At 51.2% G+C, this 19818-nt stretch overlaps 1 protein-coding gene across 1 annotated transcript in view; it reads left to right on the plus strand.

The window, feature by feature from the left end:
- AGBL1 (ATP/GTP binding protein like 1) overlaps positions 1-19818 on the plus strand; it is a 235866-nt gene that overhangs the window by 59150 nt on the left and 156898 nt on the right. The window contains exons 10-17 of the mRNA XM_036355828.1: positions 2402-2518; positions 4004-4572; positions 5150-5233; positions 5468-5548; positions 6664-6812; positions 7378-7465; positions 10543-10687; positions 18616-18769. Of these exons, the coding sequence (XP_036211721.1) occupies positions 2402-2518; positions 4004-4572; positions 5150-5233; positions 5468-5548; positions 6664-6812; positions 7378-7465; positions 10543-10687; positions 18616-18769 (1387 nt within the window). The remainder of the gene's footprint in view (positions 1-2401; positions 2519-4003; positions 4573-5149; positions 5234-5467; positions 5549-6663; positions 6813-7377; positions 7466-10542; positions 10688-18615; positions 18770-19818) is intronic.

A 19818-nucleotide genomic window follows, 5' to 3' on the forward strand; every position in this document is an offset into this window, starting at 1 on the left:
TTCTAGCGATCCCCATGTTCACGGGGGACCAGGGAAGATATCACTGCCGGTTGTCAGCTAATACCAGCGTGAATTTTAAGGACTTACTTTTGTCTTCCCGCCCAGTGCCTGGCAGATTGGTTTGCTCAATAAATGACAGCTGCTGTTCTTTTTAAAAATATATATATATATTGTTCTTGATTTCAGAGAGGAAGGGAGAGGGAGAGAGAGATAAAAACATCCATGATGAGAGAGAATCATGGGTCAGCTGCCTCCTGCACGCCCCCTACTGGGGATCGAGCCGGCAACTGGGGCGTGTGCCCTGACAGGGAATCAAACTGAGACCTCCTGGTTCCTGGGTTGATGCTCAACCACTGAGCCACGTCGGCCAGACTAGGAAAGTGTCTCTAAATTGTGGTGCTATTGGCATGTGACTGGATAGTTCTTTGTGGAGGGGGCTGTTCCTGGGCAGTGTCTGATGTTTAGCAGCATCCCTGGCCTCCATCCACTAGATGGCACCCGCCCCCCCCCCCCCCCCCCCCCGTCCCCTCTCCTTCCCTACCCCATCATGAACCAAAAATGTCTCCAGGAAGGACCCAATGTCCCTTGTGGGGCAAAATCACCCCTGACTAGAGAACCACTGCTCTGTAGTAATGGTAACGTTATCTAGGGTTATTAATTCTGTCTTCGTTTGTGTTGGTAGACTTTAACTTGGACAAGCCCTTCAAGTGATAGTTCCTTAATTTTGTCATCCTCAAAATAAGACTGAGAAGTAAATGCTACCTTTTAAGACATTCCTGGATATAAAACCTGGATTTAAAAATTATCTATCTATCTATCTATCTATCTATCTATCTATCTATCTATCTATGCATCTATCTACTTACCCATCCATCTATCTATTGATGCATCTATCTTTCTTTCTATCTATCTATGTACCTATCTACCAATCTATCCATCCATCTATGCGTCTATCTATCATCTATGTGTCTATCTATGTATCTATGCATCTATCTTTCCATCCATCCATCCATCCATATATCTATGCATATATTTATCCATCCATACCTCTATCTATATACCTATCTATGCATCTATCTATCTATCTATCTATCTATCTATCTATCTATCCATCCATCCCATCCATCTATACTTCTATCTACCTATCTATGCATCTGTCTATCATCTGTCTATCTATCTATCTATCTATCTATCTATCTATCTATCTATCTATCTATCTATCCATCCATCTATCCATCTATCTATGCATCTGTCCATGCATCTATCCATCCATCCATCTATCCACCCCCCTTCCTCCCTTCCTTTTTTCTTACCTATTGGCCTGCCTACCTGTCTCTTTAGAGAGCAGGAGGCTCCCCGAGTTCTCTATATAGCGATCACTCACCTTGCTGATGACAGTAGCTGACCTATAAGGACCCCCTCTTAGCCAGGTCCGCAGGTGAAGGCTGCCATTGACACTCTGGTGTTCTCCGGGTCTCACTGATGAATAGAATCATTTCTGAAGCCATCGGTGGAAAATTGGTTCTTTGCTGTAGCTCGGCAGTGCGGGACTCGGAGTCCGTGCCGCATTATTTGAATAATGCCGTGCTGCCGCAGCCATCCATCAGTGCCACCTTCCCCTCCCCTCACGCCCGCTCCCGGAGGACTGGCCGTCTAATGAAGAGTGGCAGCCACTCGTGTATCTGACGGGCAAGGACCAGCTGTGGCCCGAGCCTCTCTTCACCCCGACCCCACTTCCCAGCGCTTGCCCGGCTGTGTTGCCGTGGGTGCCAGCCTGGGCCAGATGCTGGAGGCCAGGAGGGCCTGAGAGATAAAGCGGGGAGCCCCACCACCAGGCTGCAGCGTGTGGGCCTGGTGTGTACCCCATCGGAAAATACCATTAAGTCTCCCGCACAGGATCTGTCTTTGTTCTTTTCATTTGAGGTTTGGAGGAAAATTGTGGAAGATGGATGGAATATTGCATTTCCTTTCCTTCCCCGTCCCCGACTCCCCTGGATCAAGAATATAAATATTTAAAATTTTTTTTATTGATTTCTGAGAGGAAAGGAGAGAGGGGTTAGAAACACCCATGATGAGAAAGAATCATGGATCGGCTGCCTCCGGGGATCGGAGCTACTGGGGATCGAGCTCACAACCCGGGCATGTGCCCCTGACCGGGAATTGAACCGTGACCTCCTGGCTCATAGGTCAACGCTCAACCACGTAGCCACCACGCTGACCAGGCTCTTTGTTTTTAAAAAGCAACGCGACCCATTAAACTGTCCTTTGCGTGGGCCCGCACTGTAATTCGGAGGCAAGGACACCGTGACCCAGGGCTGTGAAGGGTCCCATATACACCCTGTCCCGATGTCTCCGGGTGGCTTTCTCGGTGGTGACACGTGTCTTGAATGTCCCCCTGCAGGACGATGACTTGGAAACAGACGTCAACAAGCTGAGCTCCAAACCTGGACTTGACCGGCCCGAAGAGGAGCTGAGGCAGTACGAGGCCATGTGCCTGGAGCTCTCCTGCAGCTTTGAGGTGGGACTTACATCGCGGTTCTGCCCCCCCCCCTCCTGCCCCCCGCCGGGATTCGTGATTCCACGATGGGGCCTCTGCAGAACCCGGGGCCACGCCGGGGCCTGCAGATGGAGCGGGCGCATGGCTCACCCCTCCCCATGTGCTTCTGAGGGAGAAGCAGGAGGTGACACGAGAATGTGAGAGAGGCCCGAAGGGCGTGTCTCGGGGGCTGAGCGTCGACCCAGGAACCATGAGGTCGCGGTTCGATTCCGGCTGATCTCCTTGTTCCCTTGTCAGAGGGGGAGCAGGCCCCGGGCGGCTTTCCGAAGGAAGGGGCCCCGCCGGATGCCAGGGCTGCTTGTCGGTAGAAGCAAATTGCGAGCCTCATGCCTGGTGATTGAATCCTGGGGCTGTTGCTGCCACCAGTAGTTCAGACCTGCCTTTTGGTCTTTTTTTTTTTTTTTTTTTTTTAATATGTTTTATTGATTTTTTACAGAGAGGAAGGGAGAGGGATAGAGAGTTAGAAACATCGATGAGAGAGAAACATCGATCAGCTGCCTCCTGCACACCTCCTACTGGGGATGTGCCCGCAACCAAGGTACATGCCCTTGACCGGAATCAAACCTGGGACCCTTCAGTCTGCAGGCTGACGCTCTATCCACTGAGCCAAACTGGTCAGGGCCTGCCTTTTGACCTTGGCTACTTGCTGACGACTCTCCATAAATCATGAACTCGGCTGTATCTAACGGTACAAGCCAGTCCCGTGTCAGAGGGAGTTAGTACCGTCTACTGCACTCCCGAAAGCAGAGAAGGGATCCGCAGGAAGGAATTTCAGGGGGACATTGCAGTTCCGTGTAAAGGATTGTTTACACTTTCTGCAAACCATCAGGATGATCCTTAACCAAAAGGCGCTTCCTTGGGGTGCTGGGAAGACCCTAAAAGTGAGGTTCTTCAACCAGACAGACGAACGTATTGGGGGTGTGGCAGATGGCATCCCTGTCCTTCTTAGGGTGATACTAGCCTCACCCAAAGCCCCTGCAAACGAGAGTTTCTTTGATTCTGCCATTTGTTTGAATCTCTCTCTCTCTTTTTTAAATTCTCACCTTTTGGATATTTTCCTGTTGATTTTTAGAGAGAGTGGACGGGAGGGAGGGAGAGAGACAGAGAGTGAAACATTGATGTGAGAGGGCCACATCGGTCGGCTGCCTCCGACAAGAGCGCCAACCAAGGCCGGGGATCGAGCCTGCAACCGAAGTACACGCCCTTGAGGGGAATTGAACTGGAACCCTTCAGCCCGCAGGCAGATGCTCTATCCACTGAGCCAGACCGGCCAGGGCCATGTCTTTGACTCTTGAAGCGTAGTCTTTCTGTGGCTGGCCTTGGAGAAAGCTCCTTGATCCACAGGGTTTATGCTGAGCTCTGGCCCAGAGAGTGAGGGCAGGGAGGGGTCGTCTTGTCTCCCTGGGAGGGAACACTGACACGTTCTCGTCTGCTTTACCCCCCAAGGACCTGGAGCCCACACCCGGATATGACGTCCACCCTGACGCCAACCACCTCCACATTCCAACCGCCGCCTCCCTGAAGCAGCGTCACCTGGATGAGGACCAGGGCTCGCGGGGACAGGAGAGGGAAGCTGCCCCCGAGACGTCCCTCCTGAGCAAGGCCAAGAGGGGGAGGTCCCCCGGGCACCCCGTTTCCAAAAACGGACCTGGAACGAACCCGCACCCACACGCCCAGCCCAACGGGCTTGGGGTGGATCCTTCCGGAAAGGAAGTCCTTGACCTTGAGACTCTCCTCCAAGAGGATGCTTGGGACATGGACATGACCTCCTGTGCAAGGACAGGCGCCTCCCTTCTCAGCTCCACTCCCCCTGGGGGCACTGCGGACGGAATCCATGAGCTTCTGCAGACACACCCCCAGCACGTGCCCTTCCACGACCCCTATGTCTATCTGGCCAAAGCCAGAGGCACCAAGTCCGTGGCTGACTTCAAGACGCCGGCGTTCCCTGACCTCTGGGGCCACTGCCCATCTCACTCCCCGGAACCCCTGCTGGAACGCAAGCGTGGGATCCAAAGGTGAGGGTGGTCCTGACTCAGGAGCTATGTTTTTCTCTTCTGTTTTTGTTTAAAAGATATATTTTTATTGATTTCAGAGAGGAAGGGAGAGAGATAGAGAAAAACATCAATGGTGAGAGAGAATCATTGATCGGCTGCCTCCTGCACGCCCCCTACTGGGGATGGAGCCTGCAACCCGGGCACGTGCCCTTGACTAGAAACAAACCCGGGACCCTTGAGTCTGTAGGCCGACGCTCTATCCACTGAACCAAACTAGCTAGGGCTGTTTTTATTGATTTTTAGAGAGAGAGAGAGAGGAAGGGAGAGGGATAGAGAGAGAGAAACATCGATGAGAGAGGAACTTTATCGACTGGCTGCTCCTGAACGCCCCCTACTGGGGATTGAGCCCACAACCTGGGCATGGGCCCTGATCAGGAATCGAACCGTGACCTTCTGGTTCCTGAGTCGACACTCAACCACAGAGCCACATCCGCCAGGCAACTTTCCTATGTTTCTGATGACTCCCAAGAGGATCATTGGACGAGTGGGGGAAGGAGTGAGGGTCAGCCTTGAAAGCGTTTCTAATTTTCCTTCGCAGGGTGAAGATATTCGAGGACATCCGGAGGCTCCTTCAGCCCAGCGACGTGATAGACAAAGTCGTCTTCAGTTTGGACGAGCCTTGGTAGGTGGACATGACCGTCCGTGGAAGGGAGGGAGGTGGGTGCAGCATGGAGAGTTCTGTCAGCGCCGTGAGACAGGAGCGTGCTTCCTGTTCGCGAGGCCTCCCTGCGCCTACCCTCAGCAGGGCGAGCGTGTGGCTTCCAAGTCTAGAAGAGAGAGCTCACCTCTCAGACATGTCACTCCGGACCCAGCCGCGGCAGTAACGCCCGTGCCCACGTCCCCTCCTTCCTTACAGGCAAGGCACGGCTCCCAACTGCCTGTGGTTCTCCTCCCAGTTCGAGTCCGGAAACCTGCGCAAAGCCATCCAAGTGCGTGAGTAAGTAAAGGAAGCGGCAATGGGCCCTGACCGGTGTTCTCAGTGGTTAGAGCGCTGGCCAGAGGACCGAAGGGTCTCCGGTTCGATTCTCAGGCAAGGGCACGCACCTTGGTTGCAGGCTGAATCCCTTGCCCTGGTCGGGACACGTGTGGGAGGCAACCTATCAATGTGTCTCTTTCACATCGATGCTTCTCTCTCCTCCCTTCCATTCTCTCTAAAAACATCAATGGGAAAAAATAAAAATCTTCTGGTGAGGATTAACCAAAAAGGATAAAATAAAATAAAATAAATAAAAGAAAGCTGCAGCGGGGTGGCCCCGGGCAGCTCAAGAGAGCAGGTATGACCATCCCTTCCCTCTGCTCTTAGTGACCTCTCATTGATTGGCAGCTTGCCATCAGCCGTGGTGGTGGTGTTTACACCATGCAAATTGGCAACCACCACCAGTGAATTCCAAGAGTCAGTTCTTTTTTTAAAAAAATATTTTTATTGATTTCAGAGAGGAAGGGAGAGGGAGAGAGAGAGATAGAAACATCAACAATGAGAGAGAATCATTGACCGGCTGCCTCCTGCACGTCCCCCACGGGGGATCGGGCTTGTGCCCTGACCGGGAATCAAACCGTGACCTCCTGATTGGTTCCTAGGTTAGTGCTTAACCACTGAGCCACCTCAACTGGGCCAAACACCATATTAATTAATCTTTACGAACAGCACTGGAAGTTGGGACACTATTTTCATTTTCCATGTGCGGAGACTGAGGCTCCCAGGCAATGTCTCGCTTTAAATAGTCACAGGCTCTCCAACCAGCCGGGCTTGACATTTCTCCGCGCCCGTAGCGCACTTGCATTCTTCCAGCTCGCTAGACACTTGATTGCAGTTTAATCACTGGATGTGTCACGGACGCTTCTGATACCAAGACCCCGTGCCCCACCGGCCGGGCATGTCCACAGCCCGCGTCCGATATGGTGAGATGTGGCTGCCAAGTGTCACTCACCCGCCATCCACCCCGGGTCTTAGATCTGCCCACGGGAACCCGAGATCTGCCGATTCTCAGTGTGGGAGTGTGGGAGGTTCCCTTAAAGACCTCTCACCCTCCGCCCTTGCTCCCGCCTCGGCAGGTTTGAGTATGACTTGCTGATCAACACTGACATCAACTGCACCCAGTACCAGCAGTGGTTCAACTTCAAGGTGCGCGGCATGAGGGCCGCCACCCCGTATCGCTTCAACATCATCAACTACGAGAAGCCCAACAGCCAGTTCAACTACGGTAGGAGCCGGTGGGGGCGGCGGCTTTCTGGGTAACACAGGGATGGTGTCGTCTTGAGAGCGTTTGGATCCTTGCCAGAGTCCCGCTGGCTTCCCGAAGCATTTGAAGTTGAGTTGACACATTTTTTAATCCTCACCCGAGGATATTTTTTCTATTGACTTTTGGAGAGAGTGGAAGGGCGGGGGAGAGGCAGAGGGAAACATCGATGTGAGAGAGACGTGTCCATTGGTGGTCTCCCGCTCGCCTCCAACCAGGGTTGGGAGCCTGCAGCGGAGGTACGTGTCCTTGACCGGAATCGAACCCAGGATCCTTCAGTCCACAACCTGGGCATGTACCCTTGACCGGGAATCGAACTGTGACCTCCTGGTCTATAGGTCAACGCTCAACCACTGAGCCACGCCTGCTGGGCTCAAGAGCCTTTAATCGTGTCTGCAAAACCTCTCTTGCGGTGGAAGGTGACATTCACAGGTTGCAGAATTCAGACCTGGGTATCCTTGAGGGCCACCAGACAGCCGGCTACAGCTCTCTCGCCCCCAAGGACTAACCCGGCCTCTATTCTGTGTAGGGATGCAGCCTACCATGTATTCTGTGAAGGAGGCTCTTCTCGGGAGACCCACCTGGAAGCGGACGGGCTATGAAATCTGCTATTACAAGTGAGTCCGGATATTTGTTAGTTTCTTTTCTGCGCTCTTTCTCTCTCTCTCCATTTCCTGCTTTTCCATGTTGCTCTTACACACCTCAGCCATAGGTGCTTGTCTGCCGTACTTGTCCCTGTCCCTGTGGCAATTGACCCGCCCTTCAGAAGCATGTGAAATGGTGCCCGAAGGAGATCTGAAGCAGTAGCTTTTGATTTGCTGAAGATGGTCTGTCTGTTTGCAGGCACATTAGCACCTGGAGACCTGGTTGGCTACTGAAGTTGTACAGACTCAAGCTGTGATTAGTGCGTCAAGCTGTCATTCTTTTCCTCTTTCCTGTTGGTTTTTCGTGAGCAAAAAAGCCTGAGAAATTCTGGCCTATTCTTTTGCAAACAAGCAAGCAAACAAACAAACAAAAAAACCTCTCTATTATTGAAAGAATTACAGGTGTCCCCCTTCCCCCCCCATTGAGAGGCAGAGAGAAACATCAGTGTGGGAGAGATGCCCCCCCCCCCGTCCAGGGGTTATGCATATATGCACACACAGTCTTTGGCTGACCTCTTCTCACCCACCCACCCCCGCCTTCCCTCTGAGATTCGTCAGCCTGTGTTCCACGCTTCTGTGTCTCTGGATCTGTTTCGTTCATCAGTTTATTCTGTTCTTTAGATTCCACATATGGGTGAGATCGGGTGATGCTTGTCTTTCTGGTCTATTCTTGTTCATCCTGTCCTTCAGTTTTGCAAAGTGGATGAGAGCGAATATATGGCAAATACACAGAGTCAGATGATTTTTTTTTTTGAATAAAAGAGAAAGGGCCTTCAAAATTCATCTTCAGCCCTTGACTGCTAACCACTTTCAATGATGTAGCCTGTTAAATTGTCATGAAACTGATATTATCCATACGCTCTTGATAAAAGAATCCCAGCCCTATGAGTTGCTTATGTGTGCATTCGGAGGGGGTGTGGGGGGGGGGAATAAAATACCAATTCACATGGGAAAAAGGGATAGCAGTTGTTGGAACAGGTAGAAAATATATAATTATCAGCTCATTGCTAGTGTTTTTTTGTTTTGTTTGTTTGTTGTTGTTTTTTTAATAAAAATGGTAGGCTAGTACTTATTTTCTTGGATCAATTAAGTCTTATCTTTTTTTCGGATTACAAGAGGCCCCTTAAAAACTATAGTCAGCTTGACTGGCGTGACTCAGTGGTTGAGCACTGGCCTATGAACTGGTAGGTCATGGTTCGAATCCCCGTCGGGGCACATGCCTGGGTTGCGGGCTTGATTCCCAGTAGTGAGCACGCAGGAGGCAGCCAATCAGTGATTCTCTTTCATCGTTGATCTCTCTCTCTCTCTCTCTCTCTCTCTCTCTCCTTTCCTCTTTGAAATCAATAAAAATATACTTTTAAAAAAGTCTGCCAACCGGGGAGGGAAGAAGCCACACATCCAAAATTCACCTTGGGCCCTGGCCAGTGTGGCTCGGTGGATAGAGCATCGGCCTGTGGACTGAAGGGTCCCAGGTTCGATTCCGGTCAAGGGCACATGCCTGGGTTGCGGGCTCGATCCCCAGTGGAGGGCGTGCAGGAGGCAGTCAGTCGATGATTCTCTCTCATCATTGATAGTTATATTTTTAAAAAAATTCACTTTGGCCTAAGCCCCGAGAAAACCAACGTGACTGTTAATAGCTTTTAGGCTCATTAACAAGACCATTGTTCTGTGATCAAAGAGGAACAGAGGGCTGACATGGAAACCATCAATGCATCATGTAATCCATTTTTCATTTCCCAGCCGCGAATGCCACGGAGATGAATGGATAAGGTTGCTACTTCACAGCGTCCTTTGTTTTACCTCGATTCATCACCTTATGTTAACATATTCCCAGGAATGCGATCAAAGCCCAGGGTCCATGTGTGTATCGCCATTCAACCACCAAACAGAACAGCTCTCCCTAACAGAGGATGCCTGGGGGTGCACAGTCCATCTCTCCCTTTTTACGCAGCGTCATCTTGGGGTTGATCCACTTGGGATGGCTTCTTTGCTTCACCCCTGCTTCTCCTCTACCTGGTGTAGGACTTGGAAGACGGTCACCTCCTCCTGGGCGTCTGGGCGCGTTTTGCGTGACGGTGCAGCCTATTGTTTGGAGACGTACTTCTGGGGGCCCTGGACTTGGATGCCATTCTCTGAAATCTCCAAATCGCTTCTTCATCCTTGACAGAGGAAACGGTGCAGTCTCGAGCTAGGAGAAGCCGGGCTGCGTTGGGGATGACAGATGTGTGTCCCTTTGGGAGGAAGGTGGTGTGGAGAGGCGGGAACAGAGTCCTGGCAGACAGGCAGATCTGGGTTCGAGTCCTGCACGGATTGCGGACTGGCTTTTCGGCCTCCGGCAGGTCGAGTGTTCCGAGCCTTTGTTCCTGCATCTGCACGACGGGCTGTTGCAGTGATCAGGCGCCTTGTTACGTTTCGAGTTGGAACTCAGTACAGAGCAGTGATTGCTCATGAGCCCCCTGGGGCAGGTGGGAGGGAGGAGAAGAACTGCATTCTGGGTGATCTGGGGAGAGGCAGAGGCTGGGAAACCCCAAATTTGGGTAAAAAAAATAAAAAGTGGATGTTGGCACAAGAACCCCAAGTAACCCGGATTACTCACCTTTTTTTTTGTCTCAGTGGCTCTATAGACTCATTTTCAGACACATCAGAAGAAGTCCCATGACATGTACGCCACCATGAGGAGACAGACGGGCCAGCCTAGACTTTTCCCCCCCCTTAATATATTTTTATTGATTTCAGAGAGGAAGGGAGAGGGAGAGAGAGAGAGAGAAAAACATCCATGATGAGAGAGAATCATGGATCGGCTGCCTCCTGGGGATCGAGCCTGCTACCCGGGCATGTGCCCTGACCGGGAATCGAACTCTGACCTCCTGGTTCGTAGGTTGACGCTCAACCACTGAGCCACGCAGGCCCGATGGACCAGCCTAGACATTGCTGATGGCTCACTCGTGCCATCTCTCAGCGTTCGAGTGGCCATATTGGCGGCCTAGAACCAGAATGCCTGTTTCCCTCCCGCCCCCCTCACCCTCCTCTCTTCTCCTTTCTCTTTTTAGGAATCACTATCGCGAGAGCATGGCTGTCACAGGGGGCACGTCCAGGAAGTGCTATTACACCCTCACCTTCTCCGTCACCTTCCCGCACCATGGCGACGTCTGCTACCTGGCCTACCACTATCCCTACACCTACACGGCCCTCATGGTAACGTCCTCTTTCTGGCATGACCCCCGGGACCGAGGGGGCTCTCTGAGGTGGTCCCGGGAACATTCAGGCGCCCCCGAACCCCAGGGAGCCAGGGTCTGTGGTCACTGACTTAGTGGCTTTACTAATATTTGGGTCCCATCTCTTGGACAGAGCTGGAGGCTGCGGGCGTGGCCAGCGACATTCTGACAGCCTGAGTGACATGCCAAGCTGCTCACTGCCAGGTTGCGTGTAGGAGGTGCGGTGTGCCCTAGGGCCGTGGTCGGCAAACCGAGGCTCGCGAGCCACATGCGGCTCTTTGGCTCCTTGAGTGTGGCTCTTCCACAAAATACCACGTGTGGGCGCGCACGTATAGTGCGATTGAAACTTCGTGGTCCATGTGCAGAAGTCGGTATTTTGTGGAAGAGCCACACTCAAGGGGCCAAAGAGCCGCATGTGGCTCTCGAACTGCTCTTTGCCGAGCCGCAGTTTTCGGACCACTGTCCTAGGGGCTTAGCTCTCAGAAGCCCTCAAGTTAAAACACGAGGTGCTGACCTCACCTGGCGTGGCTCAGTGGTTGAGCGTCGGCCTAGGAACCAGGAGGTCTTGGTTCGATTCCCCATCTGCACACATGCCCGGGTTGTGGGCTCGGTCCCGAGTGTGGGGCGTGCAGGAGGCAGCCGATCCATGATTCTCTCTCATCATGGATGCTTCTCTTTTCCTCCCTCTTGTTTCCTCTCTGAAATCAATAAAAACATTTTTTTTTTTTTTTTTTTTGGTAAAATAAAGTGAGGTGGTGAGACAAGTGAGGTGATGGAGTTGAAATGGGGTGGAAGCGTGCGGTGAGCTGAGATGCCTGTGGACTCTGGAGAGGAGGGAAGCAGGAAGATAAAGCTAGGGAACCCCCTGAGTCTCTGACAGCAGCCTCGTAGCTTTCCCGGGGGTTCCCACGGCCGCGGGTGCCGGCGTTAGAAGGAGCAGGGTGGAGAAGACGAGGAGATGAACGAGATGTCAAATGACCGCAGTGAGGTCTCTGGTGTTTGCGTTTTATAAATATGTCTTTATCGATGTTTTAGAAAGAGGGAGAGACGATAGAAACATCGATGTTAGAGAAAGATAGGTCGGCCGCCTCCTGCACGCCCCCTACTGGGGATGGAGCCTGCAACCCGGGCCTGTGCCCCAACCGGGAATCGAACCAGCGACCTCCATGGTGCATGGGACGAAGTTCAACCCACTGAGCCACACCAGCCGGGCTCTGCTGTGTGTATGAGAGGGGTGCGGTGTGGGCCAGTCCAGACCTGAGGTTAGTTAGCATCCTGCGTCCTCTCAGGCCCTGCAGACGGTCCACCCGACAAACCTGAGCAAACTGCGTACACCCTGCGGTCGCCTGGCATCTGAGAGAGCTGGCACCCCGGCCCTCGCCCCGAGCGATCTCCCGGGCACCCTGAGGATCAATGAGCGAACGCATCTCCGCGAAGCACGTTCATCCTCTGTGTTAATGCAAAACGTTATTAGCATATGTGTAATAATACGTGTACCTGTGAGCGCAGGTATCGCTTAGCCTGAAGGATGAGTGTGCTCGCGCCACGTCTGCGCCGAGGGGATCGAGAAGATGATAACCGAGAACATCTTTGCCTTCCACCGGCAGAGACGCTGGCGTATCAATGGGGATTTTTTTCTTCTTCTCTCCCCCGAGAAAGGCATCGCTGGAGCCACGCGGCTCGCTGCTGTTTCGGGAAGCCGGCCCGCCCTGCTCCCCATCTGCCGTGCTGCCTGGAGAGAGGTTTTTGCTGTTTCCCAGATTGCGAGATTCACAACTAGTATTATTTGTGGATCCCCCGTAGGAGCGCAAGACACTCATCCAAGACACACATGCCCCGAGCGAGGCTGGAACGAGCCGTGTTTGTGATAAAACATGCTTGTTGCCCGCCGGGCCCGGAGAGAGGCAGCAGGCAAACGGCCCCTCCCCAGCCTTTCTTCCCGTCTCACCTGGGACCTGCATGCCCACGTGTCCCCGGAGCCGGGACTCCTTCAGTGCCCGTGTTTGCCTTTGATGCTGTTCTGCTCACTGGGTAGAGTCTAACCGTTAGACTGTCTTGGCCGCTGAGGAGATGCTCAGTGGCCGCTGGCATCACACGTTAGAATGCAAAGGAGTCTGGGGAGTTGTCGCACCCACGCCCGTCATTTATAGATGCAGAAAGGGAGGCCGAGGAATCACATCCAGAGAGGGAGCCTAGCCTGGGTCTTTGACGTCTGTCGCTGTGTCCTTCCATGTAGAAGTTTAGGATGTGTGGGCAGGGCCAGACCGGTACAGTCCTTAGCCACTGTAACACAGGCCACTTTAAAAAAACACATACATTTTTATTGATCTCAGAGAGGAAGGGAGTGGGAGAGAGAGAGAGAAACATCAATGAGGAGAGAGAATCATGGATCGGCTGCCTCCTGCACGACCCGCACTGGGAGATGGAGCCCGCAAGCCGGGCATGTGCCCTGACCGGGAATCGAACCGTGACCTCCTGGTTCATAGGTCACGCTCAACCACTGAGCAACACAGGCTGGGCACGCAGTCCACTTTGATAGGTGAGGTAGTCATTGAGTTGTAGGGTTTTATAATCTCTGATGGTTGAGTTCCTGAACCCTGGCTTTTTTTTAAATCCTCACCTGAGGATATTTTTCCCATTGATTTTCAGACAGAGTAGGAGGAGGGAGGAAGGGAGAGAGAGAAACACTGATGTGAGAGACACAGGGGTTGAGCGTTGGCCTATGAACCAGGAGGTCACGGTTCGATTCCCAGTCAGGGCACACGCCCGGGTGGCGGGCTTGATCCCCAGTGTGGGCGTGCAGGAGGCAGCCGACCCATGATTCTCTCTCCTCACTGATGTTTCTCTCTCTCTCTCTCCCTCTCCCTTCCTCTCTGAAATCTTCCAGATGGTTGCCAGGAGCTCTGTTGGATAATTATCCAAATTAGAGTATTAAAGCGAAAAGAAAGAAATACAATATCGTTATAATTATGAAGCAAGCAAAAGGAGTTCTATTGCAGTCACCCATGTCAAGCCGTCAATAATCGCAGTGACTGTTTAAAGCGTTGTTAGCACAACTTGTTTAAGCGTTTGGGTTCTGTTATGGATTACCCCTTGGAAGCCAGAGGTATTATTTGGAAATAAGGCCACAGCCCGGCCAGCGTGGCTCAGTGGTTGAGGGTCAACCTAGGAACCAGGAGGTCACGGTTCGATTCCCGGTCAGGGCACATGCCAGTTGCAGGCTTGATCCCCAGTAGGGGGTGTGCAGGAGGCAGCCCATCCATGATTCTCTTTCATCATTGATGTTTCTATCTCTCTCTCCCTCTCCCTTCTCCTCTGAAATTATATATATATGTATATGTATGTGTATATATATATATATGTATACCTTTATATCTATCTATCTATCTATCTATCTATCTATCTATCTATCTATCTATATTTATTTAAAGAAAATAGGACCCTGAAAGTTTCTGATGGGCATTTTAGAGGCTAAGAAAACTCGATCTCACAGGCACTTATAACGGGAGGCGTTGGCAAGAGACAAGAAAAGTGATCCCAAGTGGGATCCACACGTTGGAAGAGCCTCAGGCCCTTAAAGGGTAGAGAATACATTTTTTTTCACCAGACATACAGCTCTACCATGGTCGAGGCTCCCGCCACTAATTACCCTTAGAGATGAATTGAGCTTACGCTAGTGTACGCTGGGAAGGAGAGGGCGAGAGGGAGAGGGAAAAGGAGAGAGAAGACGGACTCAGAATGCCCTCCGCACACGCGCTAATAAAGGGCTCAGAGTGAAATAAAGAGTTCAACACGGTGTCAGACGGGAGAGATGGACTTCCGTGTCGTAGAACAAAGAGGCGATGAGCAAGTCATCAGTCAGTGCTGTCAGGGGATCAATAGACAGAGACTCGTCCTTGGAGGGGCCAGGACGAAGGACAGGCACCAGCCACGGGTCCAGGCGTTCGGAGGGGAGCGTGAGAGGCCGTTCTGAAGGGGCCCAGAGGTGCGTGAAGGGTGGCGTCATTGGCCCCAACGGCCCCCGAATTCCAGGGTCTTGAGCACAAAGAAAGAAGTGGGTTTTTTTGCCGTGCAGCCACGGGCGAGCTGTTTAACCACTCGGTGCCTCAGTTTTCTCATCTGTAAAATGGGAACTATAAAAGCAGTTACTATGTGGGTTCTTAAGATGATGAAATTACTTGGTACATGGAAAGTGTTCGCCAAGGGTAGACCGTGACCATTAGACCACATATCAGTGGTTCTCAACCTTCCTAATGCCGCGACCCCTCAATACAGTTCCTCATGTTGTGGTGACCCCCAATTTCATTGTTACAAATGGAACGTAATTAAAGCATCGTGATTCATCACCAAAACAACATGTAATTATATATGTGTTTTCCGATGGTCTTTGGCGACCCCTGTGAAAGGGTCGTTCGACCCCAAAGGGGTCGCGACCCACAGGTTGAGAACTGCTGCCATATATTCTCTCTCTCTCTCTTTTTTTAAATGTGTTTTTTAATGATTTCAGAGAGAGGAGGGGAGAGGAAGAGAGAGATAGAAACATCCATGATGAGAGAGAATCATGGATCAGCTGCCTCCTGCTGGGGATCGAGCCCGCAGCCCCGGCATGTGCCCTGCCCGGGAATGGAACCGTGACCTCTCGGTTCACAGATCAACGCGCAATCACTGAGCCACGCAGGCCGGGCTATTCTCTTTCTATATGATGGCGTGTGATTACTTTCTACGTTGGCCTGATTGGAAGATACCCATCCCGTAATGTATAATGAAACAAAAATTATGCAAAAAAAAAAAAAAAAATCCAACGAAAGCATCCCAAAGAAATAGCTACAACGGCTAGTGACGGTTGCCTTAGGGTGGCTGATGGTCATTCTTTTTTCTTTACGCGCTTTTCCCAATCATCAGCAATATCACTTCATTTATTTTCCATGGGAAAAGCCGGTGAAAATCATCGTTTCTTTCTAACCGGCGGATCTGTGAGCAGACACCCAGAGACTAATAATCTCTCTCCTGTCTGAAAGCGAGTCCCGTTAACGTAGGGCCACGGTCGGCAAACTGCGGCTCGCGAGCCACATGCGGCTCTTTGGCCCCTTGAGTGTGGCTCTTCCTAAGCCTTAGGAGGACCCTAATTAAGTGAATAACAGTGTACCTACCTATATAGTTTAAGTTTAAAAAATGTGGCTCTCAAAAGAAATTTCAATCGTCGTGCTGTTGATATTTGGCTCTGTTGGCGAATGAGTTTGCCGACCACTGGCCTAGGGGAGCGACATTGGCTGGTGGGCAGTGTGAGGACGCTCCTCAGGCAGAACCTGCCCACAGCCTGTTCGGTTGCTTTTGTTTAGTTGAAAGGTGTCCTTTGCTCTTCCGGGATTGACCCCCTGATGGGCGTATTCAAGGGACGGGGAGCACTGGGCAGTCCACAGAATAAAATAGGCCGGCGCCTCCTTAGAGGCGGCTTTCTTCCGAGTCAGGGGGACGGTGAGCGCAGCCGATGGTGGGGAGCACAATAAGAAACGATTTCCCAGTGCAGGCTGCTTCTCACTTTACCGGTAGGGTCGCCCGCTGAGGTCAAGTGCAGTCTTTGATGGAAGTTTGCAGGGAGTAGCTGATGAAGGAGGAGGCCAGGGAACTCCTGGGGAGGGGTATCCGTGAGGCTGCCGCGAAGTCCTCAGCCAGATATGTTTCCTTTCTTGGAGAGGTGGACTTTTCTGTGTGTGTGTGTGGGCAGGGGGGCGGTGTCCCATAATTGCCTTGACCTCATTCCCGTTTTTATAAAGAACCCCACCCCTTGCCCTAACTGGTTTGGCTCAGTGGATAGAGCGTCGGCCTGCGGACTGAAGGGTCCCGGGTTCGATTCTGGTCAAAGTCACATGCCCAGGTTGCAGGATTGATCCCCAGTGGGGGGCGTGCAGGAGGCAGCCGATCCATGAATCTCTCTCATCATGGATGTTTCTCTCCCTCTCCCTTACTCTCTGAAATCCATAAAAAATATATATGTGTATATATATATATATATATATATATATATGTATTTAAAATATATTTTATTGATTTTTTACAGAGAGGAAGGGAGAGGGATAGAGAGAAACATCCATGAGAGAGAAACATCGATCAGCTGCCTCCTGCACGCCCCCCACTGGGGATGTGCCCGCAACCCAGGTACATGCCCTTGACCGGAATTGAACCTGGGACCCTTCAGTCCGCAGGCCGACGCTCTATCCACTGAGCCACACCACTTAGGGCCCTAAAAATATATTAAAATAAAAGAAAAGTTGTTGAATTTTTATAGCCCTGGATATGGTTAAATTTTGTCACAGTTCCATGGATGCTTGAGGAAAAAAATAAAAGGATGTTCTCTGTCAAGAAAAAGCTTGACATATATCTATAAAAATAATATTGCTCCAATGCAGTATATCATTATTTTTGTGTATTTGATTTATTTAAGACGGAGGTACCGTCTTGGCGTCCCTCATTCCGGGTGCAGTGTTTCTCCTCCTGCCATTTTCACGTTGCATATTTCAATCCGATGTTATTTGATTCTTCAGATTTATGAGTTTTACACGTTCATTGCATATTGTGCCCTTTGTCAAAATAAGACTTTTAAGTCCCATTTAATGGGACTTGTTCTTGAATATGGCTCTGCTGCATATTTCCGCGGCCGTGCCTGCTATAACTTATTGCTTGCTTAGCCTTTGCGTTTCAATATTTCTCTCTTAAAATATTTTAGGAGAGGCAAACAAAATAGATAATGTGGGCATGTTTTCATATATGTCATGGTTTTTTTTTCTTCTCCCCTCTTCAAAAGCATCTCTTATAGACAACATACAGTGGGACTCATAAAAACGAATCTGAAGAATTTTGTCATTTAATAAGGCTGTTTAACCTATTTGGACTTATAGCAAATTTTGGTGTCACTTCTATCATTTTGATTTTATCCTATTTTTTATGCTTCTTTGCTTTTTTCCATTCCTTCCTCCCTCCCTCCCTCTCTCCCTTTCTTCTTTTTAAAAAAATATTTTTATTGATTTCAGAGACGAAGGGAGAGAGAGAGAGAGAAACATCAATGATGAGAGAGAACTATTGATTGCCTCCTGCATGCCCCCTACTGGGCATCGAGCCTACATCCTGGGCATGTGCCCTGACCGGGAATCGAACCGGGACCTCCTGGTTCGTAGCTCGACACTCAACCACTGAGCCACGCCGGGCGGGTGTGATCTATTTTATAAGTTTTTGTGTATCTGAGCATATATGCTCCATTTGCTTGTGAGCAGAAACTTGGCTGATTATAAGTTTACTGATTTTCAACCTTTCTTCTACTTGCAAGTTCTGGGTAGTTCTTCATTCCCTCTGGCATCTCGTGTTGCAGAAGGAAGTATGACCCAAGAATGAGTTTTTGTGTATACATAGATGTGCATCTATGAATTTACCTTTACACACACACACACACATGCACACAATCACTTTTTAAAAATAACCTCCATCACCTGCTTTGTGTGGCTCAAAGGTTGAGTGTTGACCTATGAACCAAGAGGTTACCGGTTTGATCCCCAGTCAGGGCACATGGCCGGTTGCGGGCTCCATCCCCAGTGTGAGGCGTGCAGGCGGCAGGCAGTCAGCGATGCCGTGTGCCCCGTCCTCTCGCCTTTCGTGCCGTAGAAATCAGACACTCGGTACCTCAGGGCTGTGCGGGAATGTTGCTCCCCACTCAGCCCCATGGACCATCCCCTGGGCAGCGGGAAGAGCCCCCTCTTCAATCACTTCACACCCAACATTGGGCCGGTCAGGGTCCCACAGTAACGTCTAGAGACGATCAGGGCTCACACAAGTGTAAGCTGTGTTGCTGTTTTCTGCGATGGGCATCATGGTCCCCAAATCGGAACCGTACACGCTCCTGTTCTGTTTCCGCTCCAGACTCACCTGGACCTCCTGGAAAAAAGTGTGGACCCCAAGACGGTGTACTTCCGGCAGGAGGCGCTCTGTCGGACGCTGGGAGGCAACGCCTGCCCGCTGGTGACCGTCACTGCCATGCCCGCCTCGGCCAGCCCGGCCCACCTGGAGCAGTTCCGTGAGTGACACGGGGGCCCCCTCCTTTGAAGATCGGGGTGGTGGTCGGGGTGAGGGTCTCAGAGTCTCAGCGACGCATCTGTCCCTTGGAGAACCAAAGCTCCATAAACGTTAGGGGACTGGCCCATCTCTATAGCAATACCAGCCCCCCCCTTCCTGGCACGACCCAAGAATTGCTCTGAATCCAAGGAGACTGGGTTCGCTTGCTCCCTAAGGCGAGTGACCACAAATACAGGGTGTCCCCAAACAAGCAGACACGCTTTGCATGACTATTGATTCCAAGGGGTTCAATCTGAACCGAAAGAGACATCCGTTGAGCTGCCAGAAAACGGTGTGTCTACATTTTGGGGATAAATGCTACTGTCGCTCTGTTGTGAAAGGGAGAAAAAATAAATTGCGGAAAAAATAAAGGCAGGCGGGGGTGGGGGGCTGGAATGGCTGGTTGGCATGGAGAGCAGTTTGCTAGGGACATCACTTCCTGTCCTAAGACACAATCGGAACTCTGCATCCTGTTTTCCAGCCTTTATCATTGATTGATTGATTGATTGATTGATTGATGGAGGGATCGTATCTTTATTGTTGAAAGTATTTGCACGGAACAGACTTTTGAACCTCAGAGGGAAGGCAGCGAGGGTGGCTGGGTGGGAAGAGGGTTGAACTTGCCTGCGTAGATCCATCACCCATTTTCCAGCCGGTAATCAGCGACTTCCCTCACTGTGCTGACTGCTGTCGAAGCTCAAGGTCAGCCAGGTTTGGAGAGGAAGGGGGTGGAGTCCCAGAGCCCTGGCTGAGGCATCCCCTCACCCCCTGGATAACCCGAATGGCATTTGGATCTGAGAGGCTGAGGGTGTGGAGGAGGCCCTGGCCAGGAACCATAAGACCAAAGCAAAGCACACACGTGTGCCTTCTCCGCCCCCCCACCCCCTCACACACACACACACACACACACACACACGCACACATACACACGTGTACAAGTGGGGCGTACCTGGAGCCAGCCAGCTTGTAAAGTTGGTTTGTACAGTTAGTTTCCCCCCTTCCATAGGCAAG

Source organism: Myotis myotis, unplaced genomic scaffold, assembly GCF_014108235.1.
Source record: "Myotis myotis isolate mMyoMyo1 unplaced genomic scaffold, mMyoMyo1.p scaffold_m19_p_23, whole genome shotgun sequence".
In the NCBI taxonomy this organism is placed as follows: Eukaryota; Metazoa; Chordata; class Mammalia; order Chiroptera; family Vespertilionidae; genus Myotis; species Myotis myotis.